This window comes from Schistocerca cancellata, chromosome 11 (genome assembly GCF_023864275.1).
Source record: "Schistocerca cancellata isolate TAMUIC-IGC-003103 chromosome 11, iqSchCanc2.1, whole genome shotgun sequence".
NCBI classification, from domain to species: Eukaryota; Metazoa; Arthropoda; class Insecta; order Orthoptera; family Acrididae; genus Schistocerca; species Schistocerca cancellata.
The window spans coordinates 61,039,128-61,060,563 of NC_064636.1; the positions used below are offsets into that span (position 1 = coordinate 61,039,128).

Here is a 21,436-nt window from a genome sequence, read left to right on the forward strand (position 1 = left end):
ATGCTGAAGATTAGATGGGTAGATCACATAACTAATGAGGAGGTACTGAATAGGATTGGGGAGAAGAGGAGCTTGTGTCACAACTTGACTAGAAGAAGGGATAGGTTGGTAGGACACGTTCTGAGGCATCAAGGGATCACCAATTTAGTATTAGAGGGCAGTGTCGAGGGTAAAAATCGTAGACGGAGACCAAGAGATGAATACACTAAGCAGATTCAGAAGGATGTAGGCTGCAGTAGGTACTGGGAGATGATGCAGCTTGCACAGGATAGAGTAGCATTGAGAGCTGCATTAAACCAGTCTCAGGACTGAAGACAACAACAACAACAACACTAGTCACTGCATCCACCATAGCTGGGAATCACCGACAGAATCTGCAGCACACAGTATGTCCACAATCCAATGCAAAGTCTGTTCAAAAAGTTCCGAAACTTTGCCCACAAAATTTTTCGATGCTTGCCTTTTACTTATTGTGCACGGTCTCCTTTGAAATACTGTCCTCCACAATTGACACACTGCCACCAATGCCGTGTCCACTTCTGGAAGCAGTCTCGGTACGCCTCTTTCTGAATTGCATGAAGCGCCTTCTTGAAAATTTTCTTTTATTTCACCTATCGTTGCAAATCTTCATCCTCTTGATGGAATTTTCAACTTTGGAAATAAAACAAAGCCCACAGTGGTCAGGTCTGGAGAGTACAGAGGATGAGGCAAAACAGTGATTTTATTTTTTGTGCAACAGTCACTCACCAACAGGAATGGACATGCAGGTGTGTTATCGTGATGCGAGAGCCACGAATTGTCTTTCCACATTTCAGGCTGTTCCATTTCCACATTTTCTCGCAAGAATCGCAACGCGTCCTGACGGTAACATCGATTAACAGTTTGTCCCTGTGGCACGAATAAGTGATGAACTAATCCTTGAAAGTCAATGAAAGCTGTCTGCACGGTTTTGACATCTGACATGATCTGATGAGCCTTTTTTGGGCTCGGGCAACTTTTTCTGACACACTGTGAAGATTGGACCTCGGCTCAACACTGTAACCATAGATCCATATCTCATCACCAGTTATGATTTTCTTAAGGAACATGTCGTTTTTATTTCCGTGATCCGACAGCTCTTCACAGATTACGAGGTGAAGGTCTTTCTGGTCTCGACTCGTGAGCTGTGGGACCAACTTGGCAGCAACACGATGCTCTCCAAGGTGCCGTGTCAGGATTTCAAGACAGGATCCAACTGAAATGTTACATTCTTCTGCGATCCCTCGGACAGTCGGTCTTCAATTGCCAAGCACTATTTTGTTGATGATTGTGACATGACCGTCATCAGTAGATGTTGAAGATAATTCTGAATGATGGTCATCTTTAGCTTGCACCTAGCCATTTTTAAACTGTGTGAACCATTCGTAACACTGAGTGTGTCTTAAGCACTCGTCACCATAGGCTTCCTGCATCATTTGGTGTGTCTCTGTAGAGGTTTTCTTGAGTGTCATGAAAAATATAATGCAGACGCATTGCTTCTCTAATTCTGCCATATCAAAATTCACAAACTGTGTGACACAATGTTGTACTCAATACAGTACTGAACAATAACTAACAGACATACAACAACGAAACTTCCAGCAGTTACACATTAAACAGAGGAGTGTGCAGGTACCCCAACCAAATTTCTCTCAGACACACCATTTGTGTGAAACTACAAATGTCCGAGAATTTTTTGAATAAATCTTCTACATATAGTCACAACACACACTGGTGTGAAATTTATTACCGGCTGAGAACTGGAGTCACACTAGTGCTCCAAGCAATGAGAAAGCAGACAGTACACGTGTCACAAGGATAGTGTTTGTTTTAATTATTTTCTACTCAAATAACAAAAATGTTGCTATATTTCCGCACCCAATGCATTAGCAAATTACCACGAGACATGAGTTATCACGAAATAAATGTAGAAATGGCTGAATCACACTCATTCCATGACATAAGCTAGAACTTAATCATGAAGAAACACTTTCGAGTATATGCATATTTGTAGCTTCAATTCCTGCACATTATGAGTGTGCTATGCATGAAATTTTGACTTCTGCACTGCTTTCTGAGTACAAATGTATAAAATCTGAGATTGCACAGATAGTTTCCTCAAACTTTTTGAAGACAAGCAGTATCAAGTTCCCCACCTTGACCAGTTTAGCGCCCATCAAAATGATCCACATTCTTGAAAAAGCGTAATTAATCCCACTGTTGTTGAACTGTTTGACACTAAAGTATCGAGACATTATGTACAAAAAGTGTCCAAAATGACCTGCACTCATTGTACTGGCATCTCTAATTATTATTGTTGTTGTTGTTGTTGTGGTCTTCAGACCAAAGACTGGTTTGATGCAGCTCTCAAAGCTACACTACCCTGTGCAATCCTCTTCATCTCCGAATGACTACAGCTACCTACATCCTTCTGAATCTGCTTACTATAGTCATCTCTTGGTCTCCTTCTACAATTTTTACTCCACACATTTCCCTCCAGTACTAAATTAGTGATCCATTTGAAAGTGATTTTTAAATATTCGGATTTGGAAGTGAAATGCGACACGCAACTGAGCAATGGAATAGTGATAGACAGTGTTATGTGTGCATGTGGATGACGCAATTGGATTAACAACGCATCTGGATTGACGGAGCTGGCGCCGAGTCTAGCTGCACTGCTGGTATCACGAGAAGTCAGTCTCGCCGCACCGCAGTCATCCGTCGGAGCGACCGGAGCCGCGTCTGCTGTTGCGCGCTACGCCCACAACACAGCAGTTGTCCAGGTGCCATCTGCAGTTCAAAGTGCCGCGTCACACCAGTAATCCTGGTACGCCGCGCCGGCAACACCATACGTCATGCAGAAGGAACTAAGTTAAGTGAAAAGCTGTTAAAACTTTTTACTAACCTGCACTAAAAGACTGTCGGCAATGGAACCGCAAAAAGAAACAGAAGTCAAACCTAAATCAGGACCTATGTCTGTTGAAGGAATTGTAAATCCAGACAACGGTTCAAGTGTAAATATGGATGAAAATAGTAATGTTAAAGTGAAATCCGAACTAGTGTCTCCTGACAGTAGTGTGAAAAAGGGCAACGATTCAATAGTAGAGACCCCTGTAGTGAAGCAGAAATCAGGAAGTGTTAATTTTGGGATGACGTTAATGATCTATCTTTAGTTTGCGTACGTCGTATTTTCACGTGCCGCCGCAGGACAGACATTCTACCATTATTTAGCATGGCGTTTGATGAACATTATCATCAAATTATGGCGAGCATTCACTTAAACATTTAATTTGAACAGTTATAGTTTCATCAGCGCATTAGACTCTGAACTGCTCTGGTAGTTGGATTGTGTGGATTCTTTTTGGTCTGTGATTTTCAGAATATAGTGAACATTTTAGAGAGAATGCTTTTTGATTATGAATCCCAGACAGTCTCCTAATTCCTCGGAGCTATAAGCTGTAGCTATAAATATATTTCTCAGATGAAATGGGCACTAGGAATTCTAATTACAGGCTTCACGTTTTGCTAATCACTTTCTGGTTGGCAATGTTGTAGTTAGAGAGCCAGTGTTGAGAACGGCAAACAACAGCATTAAATAAATAATAGGAACATTTAACAATTATTCCACCCGCCGCTCCACACATTGATGTTTCAGAACATGTCCTAGCAACCGATCCCCTCTTCTAGCCAAGTTGTGCCACAAGTATCATTTTTTCCCAATTCTATTCAGTACTTCCTCATTAGTTCCGTGATCTATTCATTTAACCTTCAACATTCTTCCCTAGCACCACATTTTAAAAGGTCCTATTATCTTCTTGTCTAAACTACTTATTGTCCATATGTCACTACCATACATGGCTATGCTCCATACAAATACTTCCAGGAAAGACTTCCTAACACTTAAATCTCTATTTGATGTTAACAAGTTTCTATTCTTCAGAAATGCTTTTCTTGCCATTGCCAGTCTAGATTTCATATCCACTTCACTTTGGCCATTGTCAGTTATTTCACTGTCCAGATGGCATAACTCATTGTTTCCTAATCTAATTCCCTCTGCATTATTTGATTTAATTCTACTACAATCCATTACTCTTGTTTTGCTTTTGCTGATGTTCATCTTACCTCCTCCTTTCAAGACACTGTCCATTCTATTTAACTGCTCTTCCAAGTCTTTCGCTGTCTCTGATAGAATTACAGTGTTGTTGACAAACCTGAAAGTTCTTACCTCTTCTACCTTAACTTTAATTTGTACTCCAGGTTTCCTGTAATGCTTGTTCAATGTACAGATTGAATAACATTGAGGATAGGCTACAACCCTGTCTCACTCCCCTCTCAACCGCTGCTTCCCTTTCATGCCCGTTGGCCCTTATGACTGGTGTCTGGTTTCTATACAAGTTGTAAATAGCCTTTTGCTCCCTGTACTTTAGCTCTGCTACCTTCAGATTTTCAAAGAGAGTATTAATATCAATATTGTTACAAGCTTTCTCTAAGTCTACAAATGCTAGAAACATAGGTTTGCCTTTCCTTAATCTTTCTTCTAAGCTAAGTCGTAAGGTCAGTATTGCCTCACATATTCCTACATTTCTGCAGGGTCGGAACTGATCTTCCCCGAGGTTAGTTTCTACCAGTTTTTCCATTCTTCTGTAAAGAATTCATGTTATTACCTTTAACAGTGACTTATTAAACTTGAACTCATAGTTCGGTAATATTCACACCTATCAGCATGCGCTTTCTTTGAAATTGGAATAATTACATTCTTCTTCAAATCTGAAAGTAGTTCACCTTCTTATACATCTTGCACACCAGATGGAAGAGTTTCATCATGGCTGGCTCTCCCAAGGCTGTCTGTAGTTCTGATGGAATATTGTCTACCCCTGGGGCTGTTTTTCAACTTACATCTTTCAATGCTCTGTCAGATTCTTCTTGCAGTATCGTATCTCCCATATCGTCTTCATCTATGTCCTCTTCAATTTCTATAATATTATCTTCAGCTAAGTCAGTAATAACTATGGTGGTCTCTTGCAGTGGCTGACTGAACAAATCGAATGGAAACACTTTATTTACAAGGACGTTTACCTTCATGTGGGACAGGCAACTGTTGCATGCACCACGATTAAGATACATCTGAACTACAATTTTAGGTTGCCCATTACAAGTATTGAACTATTGCAGTGGATGCGAAGGGTGCTACTTTATAGTTATAGTTCAATTCTTTTATCTTGGCGGCTCGCGCATACCCGCCCAGAGGCGGGAGATTGCTGCATTGCCAGTTACTAATGACGCACGCACTAAGAGAAGCAGTGCCATAGTATAGTATAGTTCGCAAACTTACGCGCAGTTTATGAAGTAAAGCCACCATGGCTGCATTAACCCTTTCACTGCTACAGAGACGTGCTTCCCGATTTTGTCGTCAGTGCACTGCTCGCCTGTGCAGACACATGGTGTTCTGACTGCTTTGACACACTTATCATTCGATTTCACAAAAACTATTTGGCCCAAAAATTTGATTTTTACACATCTTCTCGACTGATACCTTCCCCCCATAAATGACTTAATTTTGTTTCGATGTTCTACGCAGTAATTGTGCAGCATTAAATGTAGTAAACCATTGCACGAAATTTTGAAGAGTTTGCAGACGTAAAAGCCCACAGCGTAGACTTTCTGTATGGTCGATTTTAGTTACCACAATGTTGAGAACTAAATGTGGACAAGATACCTAAATTTCATATAAAATTTACTGTATAACAATATCTCATTTAATTTAAGTACCAGATAGGTATCGTATGTATATTGAGAAATATTCCGTCTTTCGGGACTGTAATAAAAGTTTTATTTACACCGGGCGCGTTTGGCTTTATTTTAAAGCACTTCAACCAATCAAAAAGAAGTAGACAAAATAGATTAAACAAAACTATGGACTTACAAAAACATTAGGACTTGAATATACTGTGTATCAGTGAAGTGCTCTGAGCTATGTCAAATATAATTTTTGTATGTGGCACACACAAACAGCATTTATTTGCTAAAACACTGATCAGCCGACACGAACGTTGAATATTGTGTTACCGCAGCACAAAACTATGAAAGGTTACTTGGCAATGAGGAGACAAAATACTGTCCACTGAAGATGCTTCAAAAGAGAAAAACGCATGTAGTCTAAATAAGACGCTTATTACAGTTGCAGAAGAGGAATATATTTCAAATTCTGTTCTAAATAATACTTTTGATACTGTCGCAAAAGAATATATCTCAATATGAATAGTAAAACAGCGACTGTGGAAGAGAAGATATACAAACAAAACAGATAACATGAATATTGTATGTGTGCCTTTTCATTGTTTTTAACTGCTGTGGAAAGAAATATTGGAGGACAAAATTAGAAAAACCGAAAACCTATTATGGTTATAATGAAGAGACAAAGCATTAGAAATTTCAAAAAATTTCATTCAAATGAATAAAATTCATGAAGTAAGACAATTCGATATTGTTTTTAAATAAAGAAAATATTAAATTCTGAAGAAGGTTTGATCTCAGACCCTTTCACTTGGCAGCCAAACACCTTAACCATTACACTAACGTAGCTCATCATCTGATAGTACTCCTGGAGGACTCTAAAATATCACGCAATATACTGACAAACCTGTTGGTATGTCTATGAATTACTCACGTTTAGTCAAAGTACTATAGGAAATACACAATTACAGTCGTTCTTTATTGTGAAAAAGCGGTTTGTGAGAATGATACAAACACCTTTCCTTGCTATCACCTGAATTACGAGGCTTATTGCTGGTTTGGTTTAATTAATTAATAGAATATGACGCAGTTGGTATAAAGAATGTCTTTTGCAAACTTTCTATAAAAGAAAGTCTGCTATCAAGACATTGCTTTAGATCTATTACTTTATTAATGACTGGACATTCTCTGTTCATTGGCTGACTGTATTTTGTGATGTCAGATGTGCAGAACGAACCTAAACTTGGCCGCTGTCGTAAATGACGCGCACTTTAGCATGTCCTTGTTTGCACAAGAGACAGCATGCTAAGGAGAACATGCACAAGAGACAGTATGCTAAGGAGAACATGCACATGCCTTGGTTACATCTGGGCAGTACTCACATTTGGTTCCAGCTCCTCGTGTACTCGGATGATCTCCGTGCGGAGTTCTTCGTCCAGGTCAAATGTCAGTTCCCGCGGTGCCCTCAGGTTCCTCCGGAAGGACACAAAGTCATTCTCCAGGGGCCACACGCCTTTTGTGTCCTTCATAGCAGTGTACACGTAGTACATGGCTGCTATGCTGATCATCCCGTCGTAGGCGGTATGCTGGTCCAAGGATAAAGTCACAATTTGTCAAAACGTCTCTTCGAACAAAACATAATTTACTAAAAACTAGACAGTACAACTTGGGTAATTGATTTAGAGCTGTGTAATTATGGTAAATACTAGTAACTTACTTCTTTTTCATTTTTACCTTCATCGGTTAGTCACACACGGAAATACAACAATAATCTCTCAGGTTGAAAAAGTTATTTATAAATGGACAACTCTAATTTACTGTGTATTTCTCAAACAAAAAACCGTGCCCTAGCTGGAAGAAACCACAGATCACACCCATTTACTAGAAGGGTAGTAGAAGAGATCCATGAAACTACTGCCCAATATCCTCAACATCGATATAATATTGAATCTTAGGACGTAATCTGAGCTCTAACATAAGGTTTGACAAACAGAATCACATTTTCAATGGCAATCGGCATGGATACTGATCATATGAATCCCAACTAGCACAGCCCACACATGACAAAATGAAAGCTCAGAATCGAGATAGTCAGGTAGATGTAGTATTTCTCGATTAACGAAAAGCATTTGACACAGTGCGACACTCACGCTTATTGTCAAAAGTGCGATCGTATGGGGTAAACTGAAATTTGTGACTGGACAGAGGACTTTTTGATAGAGAGGACACAGCCTGTTTTGTTTGATGGATAGTCATTAACAGATGAAGGAGTAGCTTTGAGTGTACCTGTGGGATGTGTGTTGGGTACCTTCCTGTTAAGGTTGTATGTCCCTGCAGACACTACGAATATACCCTGAGACTTTTTGGACACGGCACAGTGATCTATAAGGAATCACTGTGTGAAAAATCTCCACAGATATTTAGTCACATATTCATCATATTTCAGATTGTAAAAAGACTTTCAAATAACTTCCGGGAATTCAGCCAGGTAACACTTTCAGCGACCGCCGATATTTCGGCGGGAGAACACCCCACCATTTCAAAGGCAAACTGCAGTTTGCCTTGAAAATGGCAGGGTGTTCTCACACCGAAATTTCGGCGGTCGCTGAAAGTGTTACCTGGCTGAATTCCCGGAAGTTATTTGAAAGTTGTATACGCCAGGAGAAACTCGGGTCTCACATTGTAAACAAACTGGCAACTTGCTCTAAATGTTCAGTACAGCAGTATTCTACGATTACAGATTCAACGAGTGACAGAATTGTTGAACTCTTACAAATACCTGGGTGTAACAGTTGTAGGGATATGAAATGGAATTATCACACAGGTTCAGTCATGGATACAGTAGGCGGTAGACATCGGTTGAGAAGTAGAATACTGGGGACGTGCAATGAGTCTACAAATGAGATTGCTTACAGATCGCTCATGCGACCCATCAGAGGATATTGCTCAATTTCGTGTAACCTATACCAAATAGGATCAATGGGGTAAATTTAATGTGTTCAGGGACGTGCAGCACAGATGGTGACAGGTTTGTTTGACCTGTGAGAGAGTGTCACAGAAACACTGAAGGAACTGAGCAGGCATACACCTGAAGACAAATGCAAACTATCCTGAGAAAGCTACTTACAAAACTTCAAGAAAATCGGTTTAAATCATGATTTTAGGAATATACAGCAACCCACTATTTGTTAGTCCCATAGGTTTCATTAGAATAAGATTAGACTAATTGCAGGACACACAGAGGCGTTTAAGGAATCGTTGTTCCCATACTCCATATGTGAATGGGATGGGATGAAGCCCTAATGAGCGGTACAGTGGGACGTACTGTCTGAGACACTCTCCACACAGGTTTGCCGAGTGTGAATGCAGATGTACAGAAAAATTTCAAGAGTGTTGTACAGGTTTCTGCTCAGCAAAGTTGTGCAGGCCAGGAAAGATGCACAATGGTTTGACACACCTGTTAGAATGCTGCTCTGGAAGGATTGTTTACAATGTATGCAAAATCTTGAAAATATTCCCACACAATGAAAATTATGAAAACTGGAACAAATACAATGGCTGTATACTAGAAAAAAAAAATTGAATCTAGACTTTCCTCGTGTATGCTGCTGACAAAATCTCACAATGTCTTGGGTGGAAATTTACAACTGGTAACAAGATACTGGAAAAATCTACATTCACAAAGCCAAAATTTCACTATTTATATGCCATGAAATACTAAACATGAAATTTGGTAAAAATACGATGAAAAGAACAAAATTAGTTGTCCTCATCATCATCATCATCATCCTCTGATGGTTATTTACTGGATACACAATTAGTTAAAGGGGAGGCTGGATGTCCTCCTTGTGTCTCCCTGTTACACACCAGGACAGAATGTATGTACCCCAACAGCGCACGTATCTCTCTCTCTCTCTCTCTCTCTCTCTCTCTCTCTCTCTCTCTCTGTGTGTGTGTGTGTGTGTGTGTGTGTGTGAGAGAGAGAGAGAGAGAGAGAGAGAGAGAGAGAGAGAGAGAGTGGGTGGGTGGGAGGGTGGGTGAGGGTTGGTGGGTGTGTGGGTGGGTGGGTGTGTGGGTGGGTGGGTGGGTGTGTGTAGGGGTAGGTGTAGGTGTGGGTGTGTGTGTGTGTGTGTGTGTGTTTGTGTGTGTGGGTGCGCACACGTGTGTAATGTTATTTGTGCGAAAGTAAAAGAAAGTGTTCTAAATGTTTGTGATTTGTGTAACTGAGTCGGGACTTGGGTACCAGCCCGGTATTCAGCTAGCGGAATGTGGGCAAACTGCCTAAAAACCACATTGAGGCTGGCCAGGACACCGACGGTCATCATTAATTTTCTGGGCAGATTTGATGAGGCGTCCGCGCATCTACCTGCCTGTAAGTGGTACTTTAACATGCACAGATACTGGGGTGGGTAAAATCAGTTTTTATAATGCAATACAGAACTCCAGTGTTCTGTAACAGAGTGAATGTTGGACTTCTGGCATAAAGAGGTTGAAGTGCAATAGCTGAGCTTCTAATTTTAAGGTAATGGCGAGCAGTTAAAAATGCACCACACTGCAATAGAAAGGCCGCAAATGATAGCAAAAGACTGAAATCTGGCTTATTGTGCAGATATAGTATGTGTGTGTGGTCTTCGGTCCAGAGACTGGTTTGATGCAGCTCTCCATGCTACTCTGTCCTGTACAATCTTCTTCATCTCCCAGTACCTACTGCAGCCTACATCCTTCTCAATCTGTTTAGTGTATTCATCTCTTGCTCTCTCTCTACGATTTTTACCCTCCGTGCTGCCCTCCGATACCAAATTGGTGATCCCTTGATGCCTCAGAACATGTCCTACCAACCAATCCCTTCTTCTAGTCAAGTTGTGCCACAAACTTCTCTTCTCCCCAATTCTATTCAATACCTCCTCATTAGTTATGTGATCTACCCATCTAATCTTCAGCATTCTTCTGCAGCACCACATTTCGAAAGCTTCTATTCTCTTCCTGTCTAAACTATTTATCGTCCACGTTTCACTTCCATACATGGCTACACTCCATACAAATACTTTCAGAAATGACTTCCTGATACTTAAATCTATACTCGATGTTAACAAATTTCTCTTCTTCAGAAACGCTTTCCTTGCCATTGCCGGTCTACATTTTATACCCTCTCTACTTCGACAATCATCAGTTATTTTGCTCCCCAAATAGCAAAACTCCTTTACTACTTTGAGTGTCTCATTTCCTAATCTAATTCCCTCAGCATCACCCGACTTAATTCGACTACATTCCATTATCCTTGTTTTGCTTTTGTTGATGTTCATCTTATATCCTCCTTTCAAGACACTGTCCATTCCGTTCAACTCCTCTTCCAGGTCCTTTGCTGTCTCTGACAGAATGACAATGTCATCGGCGAATCTCAAAGTTTTTATTTCTCCAACACGGGTTTTAATTCCTACTCCGAATTTTTCTTTCGTTTCCTTTACTGCATGCTCAATATACAGATTGAATAACATTGGGGATAGGCTACAACCCTTTCTCACTCCCTTCCCACCCAACCACTGGTTCCCTTTCATGCCCCTCGACTCTTATAATTACCATCTGGTTTCTGTACAAATTGTAAGTAGCCTTTCGCTCCTTGTATTTTATCCCTGTCACCTTTAGAATTTGAAAGAGTGTATTCCAGTCAACATTGACAAAAACTTTCTCTAAGTCTACAAATGCTAGAAATGTAGATTTGCCGTTCCTTAATCTTTGTCCTAAGATAAGTCGTAAGGTCAGTATTGCCTCACGTGTTCCAATATTTCTACGGAATCCAAACTGATCTTCCCCGAGGTCGGCTTCTACCAGTTTTTCCATTCGTCTGTGGAGAATTCGTGTTAGTATTTTGCAGCTGTGACTTATTAAACTAAAAGTTCGATAATTTTCACATCTGTCAACACCTGCTTTCTTAGGGATTGGAATTATTGTATTCTTCTTGAAGTCTGAGGGTATTTCGCCCGTCTCATACATCTTGCTCACCAGATGGTAGAGTTTTGTCAGGACTGGCTCTCCCAAGGCTGTCAGTAGTTCTAATGGAATGTTGTCTACTGCCGGGGCCTTGTTTCAACTCAGGTCTTTCAGTGCTCTGTCAAACTCTTCACGCAGTATTGTATCTCCCATTTCGTCTTCATCTACATTCTCTTATGCTAACATAAGGAAAAGAAAGTAATGGTTGAGCCCAAACAAAGTGGCAACTCCCTGTACAAAGACCTGCGCACATCCACAAAAGATAATGTTACGCATCTGGTGGAACAGCGTCAGTGTAGTATACTACGAACTGCTTCCCCGATGTGTAACCGTCACTGCTGACATTTACTGTCAACAACTGAGACATCTCGTAGAGCAAACTGAGAACAATGACCGGGAAGACTGCGTGAAGTGATGCTACTTCATGATAATGCACGCCCTCATTCTCCTAGACTGACAAAAAAACACCATACAGAAGTTGGTTTCATAAGTCATTTCACATCCACCTTATTCACCTGACCTTCTGCCTTCAGATTTTCACCTTTTCCACTCTCTATTGAACAACCTTTGAGGAACTTCCTTTACAGCTGGAAATGCACTCTGAACATAGCTTGACGAGTTCGTCGTCTCAAAATTGAGTGATTTCCACAGTTGCATAATCAAAAAATTATCTCAGCATTAGCAGACGGTTGTAATAGTGAAGGAGAATATATTATTGATGTGTGTATATTGTGTTTATTAAACTTATGGAAAAATACTACGAACTTGTGCACAAACCCAATACAATAGCTTCACGGCCCCTTTCCCATGCACCATACTGATAAGTGAGTTTACACTGCCACATTCTTTGTGATTGGACTCCATACTGTAATTTCTGTAATGACACCACATACCCTTCAAACACATGAACTTTCATTTCATTCATCACTATTTTTGCCAGGCAGTGGATATTTCTATCATATCAGCAATCTAATGATGTTGGTTTGAGTATATTCCGCAGGTTTTGTCATTTCGTAAAAATTAATCTATTTTGAAATTTTCAATGTTAAAATTATTATTAACTTTCCTTTCTCAGACCTTATGTCTGGTTAAAAGTGGAAAGTGGCGTGGACCTTGATCAAGCGTGACTTCCTTTTAACTGTACGGTATATGTTACATTGCATTTAGGAACTTTCGGGTAACTGAACATGTATCAATAATTACAGATTTCTGTAGTTGTATATATAAGTTTGGATGTAGCTGTATTGCGTTGATGTACAGGTGGATATTGTGTGGTATGACTCCTGTAGTTGATAGTATAATTGGTATAATGTCAACTTTATCCTGATGCCACATGTCCTTGACTTCCTCAGCCAGTTGGATGTATTTTTCAATTTTTTCTCCTGTTTTCTTTTGTATATTTGTTGTATTGGGTATGGATATTTCGATTAGTTGTGTTAATTTCTTCTTTTTATTGATGAGTATGATGTCAGGTTTGTTATGTGGTGTTGTTTTATCTGTTATAATGGTTCTGTTCCGGTATAATTTGTATTCATTATTCTCCAGTACATTTTGTGGTGCATACTTGTATGTGGGAACGTGTAGTTTTATTAGTTTATGTTGTATGGCAAGTTGTTGATGAATTATTTTTGCAACATTGTCATGTCTTCTGGGGTATTCTGTATTTGCTAGTATTGTACATTCGCTTGTGATGTGATCTCCTGTTTCTATTTGTTGTTTGCAAAGTCTGCATTTATCTGTTGTGGTATTGGGATCTTTAATAATATGCTTGCTGTAATATCTGGTGTTTACTGTTTGATCCTGTATTGCAATCATGAATCCTTCCGTCTCACTGTATATATTGCCTTTTCTTAGCCATGTGTTGGATGCGTCTTGATCGATGTGTGGCTGTGTTACATGATAAGGGTGCTTGCCATGTAGTGTTTTCTTTTTCCAATTTACTTTCTTCGTATCTGTTGATGTTATGTGATCTAAAGGGTTGTAGAAGTGGTTATGAAATTGCAGTGGTGTAGCCGATGTATTTATATGAGCGATTGCTTTGTGTATTTTGCTAGTTTCTGCTCGTTCTACAAAGAATTTTCTTAAATTGTCTACCTGTCCATAATGTAGGTTTTTTATGTCAATAAATCCCCTTCCTCCTTCCTTTCTGCTTAATGTGAATCTTTCTGTTGCTGAATGTATGTGATGTATTCTATATTTGTGGCATTGTGATCGTGTAAGTGTATTGAGTGCTTCTAGGTCTGTATTACTCCATTTCACTACTCCAAATGAGTAGGTCAATATTGGTATAGCATAAGTATTTATAGCTTTTGTCTTGTTTCTTACTGTCAATTCTGTTTTCAGTATTTTTGTTAGTCTTTGTCCATATTTTTCTTTTAGTTCTTCTTTAATATTTGTATTATCTATTCCTATTTTTTGTCTGTAGCCTAGATATTTATAGGCATCTGTTTTTACCATTGCTTTTATGCAGTCGCTGTGGTTATCCAATGTGTAATCTTCTTGTTTAGTGTGTTTTCCCTTGACTATGCTATTTTTCTTACATTTGTCTGTTCCAAAAGCCATATTTATATCATTGCTGAATACTTCTGTTATCTTTAGTAATTGGTTGAGTTGTTGATTTGTTGCTGCCAGTAGTTTTAGATCATCCGTGTATAGCAAATGTGTGATTTTGTGTTGGTATGTTCCAGTAATATTGTATCCATAATTTGTATTATTTAGCATGTTGGATAGTGGGTTCAGAGCTTAATCTGTATTGGCTGTGATGTGATATTATTTGAATTTGTTTGGATATAAGAGTGGTTTTCCAAATTTTCATTACTATGTTTAGGAACTGTATCAATTTAGGATCTACTTTGTATATTTCCAATATTTGTAGTAACCATGAATGGGGTACAATATCAAAAGCTTTTTGGTAATCAATGTATGCATGGTGTAGCGACCTTTGTTTAGTTTTAGCTTGATATGTCACCTGTGCATCTATTATCAGTTGCTCTTTACATCCTCATGCTCCTTTGCAACACTCTTTTTGTTCTTCATTTATAATTTTGTTCTGTGTTGTACGTGTCATTAATTTCTGTGTCATTATTATTATTATTATTATTATTATTATTATTATTATTATTATTATTATTGAGAAGGAATGGTGCTACTCACCATGTAGCGCAGATGCTGAGTCGTAGATAGGCACAACAAAAAGACTCACAATTATAGTTTAGCCACTAAGGCCTTCGTCAACAATAGACACACATACGTGCACACACACAGTGGTATTCCGCAGTGCACCGAACCTACACAATATACTCGTCCACCCTTACACAACCCCTCCTCCCAACCCCTTACCTCATGGCTCACACCCCTGTAATAGACGTAGATACAAGACCTGTCTCATACATCCTCCTACCACCACCTACTCCAGTCCGGTCACTAACATTACCTATACCCTCAAAGTGTAATGGATCTGGGAGATGTGTTATTTTTTTTACCGGATTTATCCATACCAAATTGTGAATGTTTTCTTATATTTCTTGTCAGAATATTTTTTATTATAATTTGTCTCATTATATGTTCATTTACTTATATCTTTGAGAGTGAAAGTATATTGATTTCTATTAGTAAATGTATCAAAGAATAGCAAAGAGACTGATTACAAGTGGAAGCTTGTGTGTTGTGTAAAATGTCTTTGACGCTGGAGTCGTCTTTGACTATAGTCAGTTGGCAGTTAACTCTTGGTGTGTGTTGACGGAAGAAGAATGTGAAGGTCGCCGTCATAAATAATTTTGAATTATGTTACTTTTTTTATATAAACTATAAGAAGAAACTACATTCGAAGAAATGGTATTTGAAGCACCAAAAATGTGGCAAACACATTGAACCAGGTCATTTCTGCAGCCGACAAGATGCATTGTGGAATCATACTTCAACTAGACAACTGAGGCCAAGACTAATATCGCCTTGTAAACATCTAACGGAAAAGGTACTTTCACGAAATATGGCAAATTTAAGTAAATAAAAAATAGTGAGCATATTTTCAACTTGTGTCTTGGACGGGATACCGTATTTCAAAAGGCAGGGACACCTGTGAAACCAGTCATATGATTTACAAGCTAAGCTGTAACCACTGTGGTGCATTCTATGTAGGCATGACAACCAACAAGCTGTCTGTCCACATGAATGGCCACAGACAGACTGTGGCCAGGAAACAAGTGGACCACCCAACTGCTGAACACACTGCCAAACACGATATCCTTCATTTCAATGACTGCTTTGCAACCTGTGCCATATGGATCATTTCCACCAATACCAGCTTTTCTGAACTGCGCTGGTGGGAACTTTCCCTGCAATGCATCCTACATTCCCAGAACCCCCCTGGCCTCAACCTTCGTAAGTCACTATCCTCACCCACCAGCCCCTTCTCTGTTCCCATTCCACCACTACACAGCCATCATTCCATCACCACACCCAGTCTTTTTATTTTTCTCCTTTTCTGCTACTTCTCCCCCCTCCCCCCTGCCCTCAGTCTAACCCGCAGCACTTCGCTGTCCGCCACCCCCACCATACTATCCCTCCCTCTCCCCACTCCAGTCTCCTCCATACGCCCACCCAGTCACCCCTCCCATCATACACTGGTGCTGCTGCTCACAGTGGGGTTTCCATTGCTTGAGATTGCAGTCGTGTGTGTGTGTGTGTGTGTGTGTGTGTGTGTGTGTGTGTGTGTGTACGCATATGTCCATCTACTGTTGACAAAGAAGTCCGAAAGCTATAATTATGAGAGTCTTTTGTAGTGCCTATCTGCGACTCAGCATCTCCGCTATATGATGAGTAGCACCTTCCCTTCTCATATTATTATTATTATTATTATTATTACTATTATTATTATTATTATCATTATCAGTTTGGATTCCGTAGAATTATTGGGAGACGTGGGGCAATACCGACCTTATGATTATCTTAGAAGAAAGATTAAGAAAAGGCAAACCTACATTTCTAGCATTTGTAGACTTAGAGAGAGCTTTTGACAATGTTGACTGAAATACTCTCTTTCAAATTCTAAAGGTGGTAGGGATAAAATAAAGGGAGCGAAAGGCTATTTACAATCTGTACAGAAACCAGATGGCAGTTATAAGAGTCGAGGGGCATGAAAGGGAAGCAGTGGTTGGGAAGGGAGTGAGACAGGGTTGTAGCCTATCCCCGGTGTTATTCAATCTGTATATTGAGCAAGCAGTAAAGGAAACAAAAGAAAAAGTTCAGAGTAAGTATTAAAATCCATGGATAAGAAATACAAACTTTGAGGTTCGCCAATGACGTTGTAATTCTGTCAGAGACAGCAAAGGACTTGGAAGAGCAGTTGAACTGAATGGATAGTGTCTTGAAAGGAGGATATAAGATGAGCATCAACGAAAGCAAAATGAGGATAATGGAATGTAGTCTAATTAAATCCGGTGATGCTGAGGTAATTAGATTAGGAAATAAGACACTTAAAGTAGTAAAGGAGTTTTGCTATTTGAGGAGCAAAATAACTGATGATGGTCAAAGTAGAGAGGATATAAAATGTAGACTGGCAATGGCAAGGAAAGTGTTTCTGAAGAAGAGAAATTTGTTATCATCGAGTATAGATTTAAGTGTCAGGGAGTTGTTTATGAAAGAATTTGTATGGAGTGTAGCCATGTATGGAAGTGAAACATGGACGATAAATACTTTGGACAAGAAGAGAATAGAAGCTTTCGAAATGTGGTGCTACAGAAGAATGCTGAAGATTAGATGGGTAGAAGGATGTAGGTTGCAGTAAGTACTGGGAGATGAAGCAGCTTGCACAGAATAGAGTAGCATGGAGAGCTGCATCAAACCAGTCTCTGTACTGAAGACAACAACAACAACAACGTTAAAAATAGAAAGTGATGCGGACCTTCATCAAGCATGACTTCCTTTTAACTGTACGGTATATGTTACATTGCATTTAGGATCTTTTGGGTCATTGAACATGTATCAATAATTACAGATTTCTGTAGTTGTATATATAAGTTTGGATGTAGCTGTATTGCGTTGATGTACTGGTGGATATTGTGTGGTATGAGTCCTGTAGTTGATAGTATAATTGGTATAATGTCAACTTTATCCTGATGCCACAAGTCCTTGACTTCCTCAGCCAGTTGGATGTATTTTTCAATTTTTTCTCCTGTTTATTACTTTTTTCTCTTGTTTATTATCATCATCATCATCATCATCATCATCATCATAATCATCATCATCATAATCATCATCATCATAATCATCATCATCATCATCACTGAAAGAAGAATGTGCAATATGAGAGAACTACTTTCTGTTAATGTTACAACTACTATCTCTGACGCATTACCTTTGAAGTCAGTATCTTAGCAATAGACGGTGTTGTGGTAGAAGTAGTAAGTCTGACCTCATGATGATTTGTTGTACTATGAGAAGAATTGCATAGAATGTAAAAATAAAATGTGCAAAGTTGAAATTAAAGCCTGCAGCATTTCATTTAAATAATGTACATAAAGAAACTAAAAAATCTGGTAACAGTTTTGCAAGCAGGAATTTAACACATCTTAGACCTAAACTATGCCAACAGCAATGAAGTTAAATAAAAGATATTAATTATTAACTATGTCAATTCACAGGGTGATTTAGATTGGTTGGTTGATTTGGAGAAGGGGACCAAACAGTGACGTCATCAGTCACACTGGAGTACAGGAGGATGGGGAAGGAAGTCGGCCAGTGTGTGAGTGTGTGTGTGTGTGTGTGTGGTGTGATTAACAAAAAAGAAAAAGAGAAGAAAAGAAAAGAAAAGAGAAGGTCGAAAATGTGGGAAGAAATGGTGAATAAAAAAGAGGGTTTTAAAATCGTTAATGACCATAAAATGGGAAAGAATGAAATGCAAATCGGATTTCATATTACAGAAAAGCTATCGTTGGGATGGTCCTTGTGGTGTTTCTGAGCAAAAGTCAAACCAATTTCCACTACAAAAATTATTTGAAAGAGAATAGAGAATAACAAAATGTGATTAACAGGGGGGAATGGCGTAGATAAGAGTTCATTCATTACCATGTTAAAATGTCTACTCTCGTGTGGTGTCCAAGTCTTGTTCTCCAGTCTTGTTCTCCAACAATCTCCTGCTTGATTTCTGCATGAAAAAGTCATAGCTGCTCCAAAATCTTGCAGTAAATTTCACCGTCCCGCAGTTACTAATGTCTACCAATTAAAACCATCTTGACATTGAATGCAATGTATTTTACGGCTGCTTCCATCCTCCAAATTTCATACAAGCTTCCGCAATACAATATGTCTGCACATCAATGAATTTTTACGTCTTAATCAGACCGAGACTAACGAATAAGTTTTTACTTCTGAATCACACCAAGACTAGTGAACAAGTGAAGTTAAGCTTCCGCTCTCAAGCGACAAGAGCGGGTAGAAAACAAAATGATTTACAATTTTTGTACCTTCATTTTCTTATAAATATTTTCTCTGCTGTCGAGTGCTCATACAGCTGCGACGGTATAATTTATATCTGAGGGAGTGAGTGTAGTGCGGTGAAATTCAAAGTCCCACTACAGAGAGAGAGAGTGTGTGTGTGTGTGTGTGTGTGTGTGTGTGTGTGTGTGTGCGTGTGTTGTCCAACTCAGAAGATGGCCTTTTGGCTGAAAGCTTATGTGTTTAGCAGTCTTTTTGTAGTGCCTGGCTGCGACTCAACATCTACAACTACACAGTGAGTAGCAATCTATCCTTTAAATAATATTGTCAAAAATAATTGTTCGTAATGTCGAACTTGTTGAAAATGAGAAGTCGGTCAGAGGGACCACAGCCTAAGTACTGCCTCAGTCGCCTCACTCACTACTCACATCCGAGACCCCACCGACGACACCGTCGGCAAAGAAGACCAGCACGAGGCTCTTGTCGGCCCAGCGGCAGCTGAAGTTCCCGCCGAGCGATTCGGTGCCGGCGGCTCCCTGCGACGAGCCGGGTCTCGCGTCGTCTAGTGCGAGCACGAACATCGCCGACTCGATCTCCGACAGCGTCGCCGCGTTGCGCGTACTCAGCTCCCGTAGTCTCATGCGGTTCTGGATGGATGAGCACACAGTTCAAAGGTCACAGCAGCAACACAGGTGCAGTGATCTGACACAAACATACATCTACATCTACATCTACATACCTACTCCGCAATCCACCATACGGTGCATGGCGGAGGGTACCTCGTACCACAACTAGCATCTTCTCTTCCTGTTCCACTCCCAAAGAGAAAGAGAAAGATGACAGCCTATATGCCTCTGTACGAGCCCTAATCTCTCATCTTATCTTTGTGGTCTTTCCGCGAAATATAAGTTGGTGGCAGTTAAATTGTACTGCAATCAGCCTCAAATGCTGGTTCTCTAAATATCCTCAGTAGCGATTCACGAAAAGAACGCCCCCTTTCCTCTAGAGACTCCCACCCGAGTTCCTGAAGCATTTCCGTAACACTCACGTGATGATCAAACCGACCAGTAACAAATCTAGCAGCCCGCCTCTGAACTGCTTCTATGTCCTCCCTCAATCCGCCCTGATAGGGATCCCAAACGATCGAGCAGTACTCGAGAATAGGTCGTATTAGTGTTTTATAAGCGGTCTCCTTTACAGATGAACCACATCTTCCCAAAATTCTACCAATGAATCGAAGAATACCATCCGCCTTCCCCACAACTGCCATTATATGCTTGTCCCACTTCATATCGCTCTGCAGTGTTACGCCCAAATATTTAATCGACGTGACTGTGTCGAGCGCTACACTACTAATGGAGTATTCAAACATTATGGGATTCTTTTTCCTATTCATCTGCATTAATTTACATTTATCTATATTTAGAGTTAGCTGCCATTCTTTACACCAATCACATATCCTGTCCAAGTCATCTCGTATCCTCCTACAGTCACTCAACGACGACACCTTCCCGTACACCACAGCATCGCCAGCAAACAGCCGCACATTGCTATCCACCCTATCCAAAAGATCATTTATGTAGATAGAAAACAACAACGGACCTACCACACTTCCCTGGGGCACTCCAGATGATACCCTCACCTCTGATGAACACTCACCATCGAGGGCAACGTACTGGGTTCTATTACTTAAGAAGTCTTCGAACCACTCACATGTTTGGAAACCAATCCCATATGTCCGTACCTTAGTTAGAAGTCTGCAGTGGGGCACCGAGTCAAACGCTTTCCGGAAGTCGAGGAATATGGCATCCGTCTGATACCCTTCATCCACGGTTCGCAAGATATCACGTGAAAAAAGGGCGAGTTGCGTTTTGCGGGAGCTGGATACTGGTGGAATGTCGAGTCTTGACCTCAGCAGAAACAGTTCTGGTGGCAGCCAAACAGAGCTACAAGTGATTTAAAGTCAATAACATAAAAATAAAAAGTAACAGGCCAAACTGTGCAATTTATTTTTGTTCTACTTGAGGTAACTAGCTTTTGTTACAATAGCCAACATCAGACCACGACTGAACCACACGTGGGGAGTGCGGCAGGGCAGGTTATAGTTTCTCACCCCTAACAGTTCAATCCACCCCCAAAACAAATTGTAAATGTCTACGAAGTCTGTATTTACTGTCAAACCATTGTTGGAGCAAGTTTAACTACAACGTTTCACACGATAGTGGCCAGAAGTTCACCTATGTGATCTGAATTATTTTTATGT

At 40.0% G+C, this 21,436-nt stretch overlaps 1 protein-coding gene across 3 annotated transcripts in view; it reads right to left on the minus strand.

The window, feature by feature from the left end:
• The window catches only part of LOC126108811 (peroxisomal carnitine O-octanoyltransferase), a 234,135-nt gene that overhangs the window by 93,322 nt on the left and 119,377 nt on the right, over positions 1-21,436 (minus strand). For all 3 annotated transcript variants that reach the window (XM_049914177.1, XM_049914175.1, XM_049914176.1), the window contains exons 7-8: positions 19,602-19,820; positions 7,134-7,337 (exon numbers count right to left, since the gene is read on the minus strand). In XM_049914177.1, coding sequence (XP_049770134.1) covers positions 7,134-7,337; positions 19,602-19,820 — 423 coding nt within the window. The remainder of the gene's footprint in view (positions 1-7,133; positions 7,338-19,601; positions 19,821-21,436) is intronic.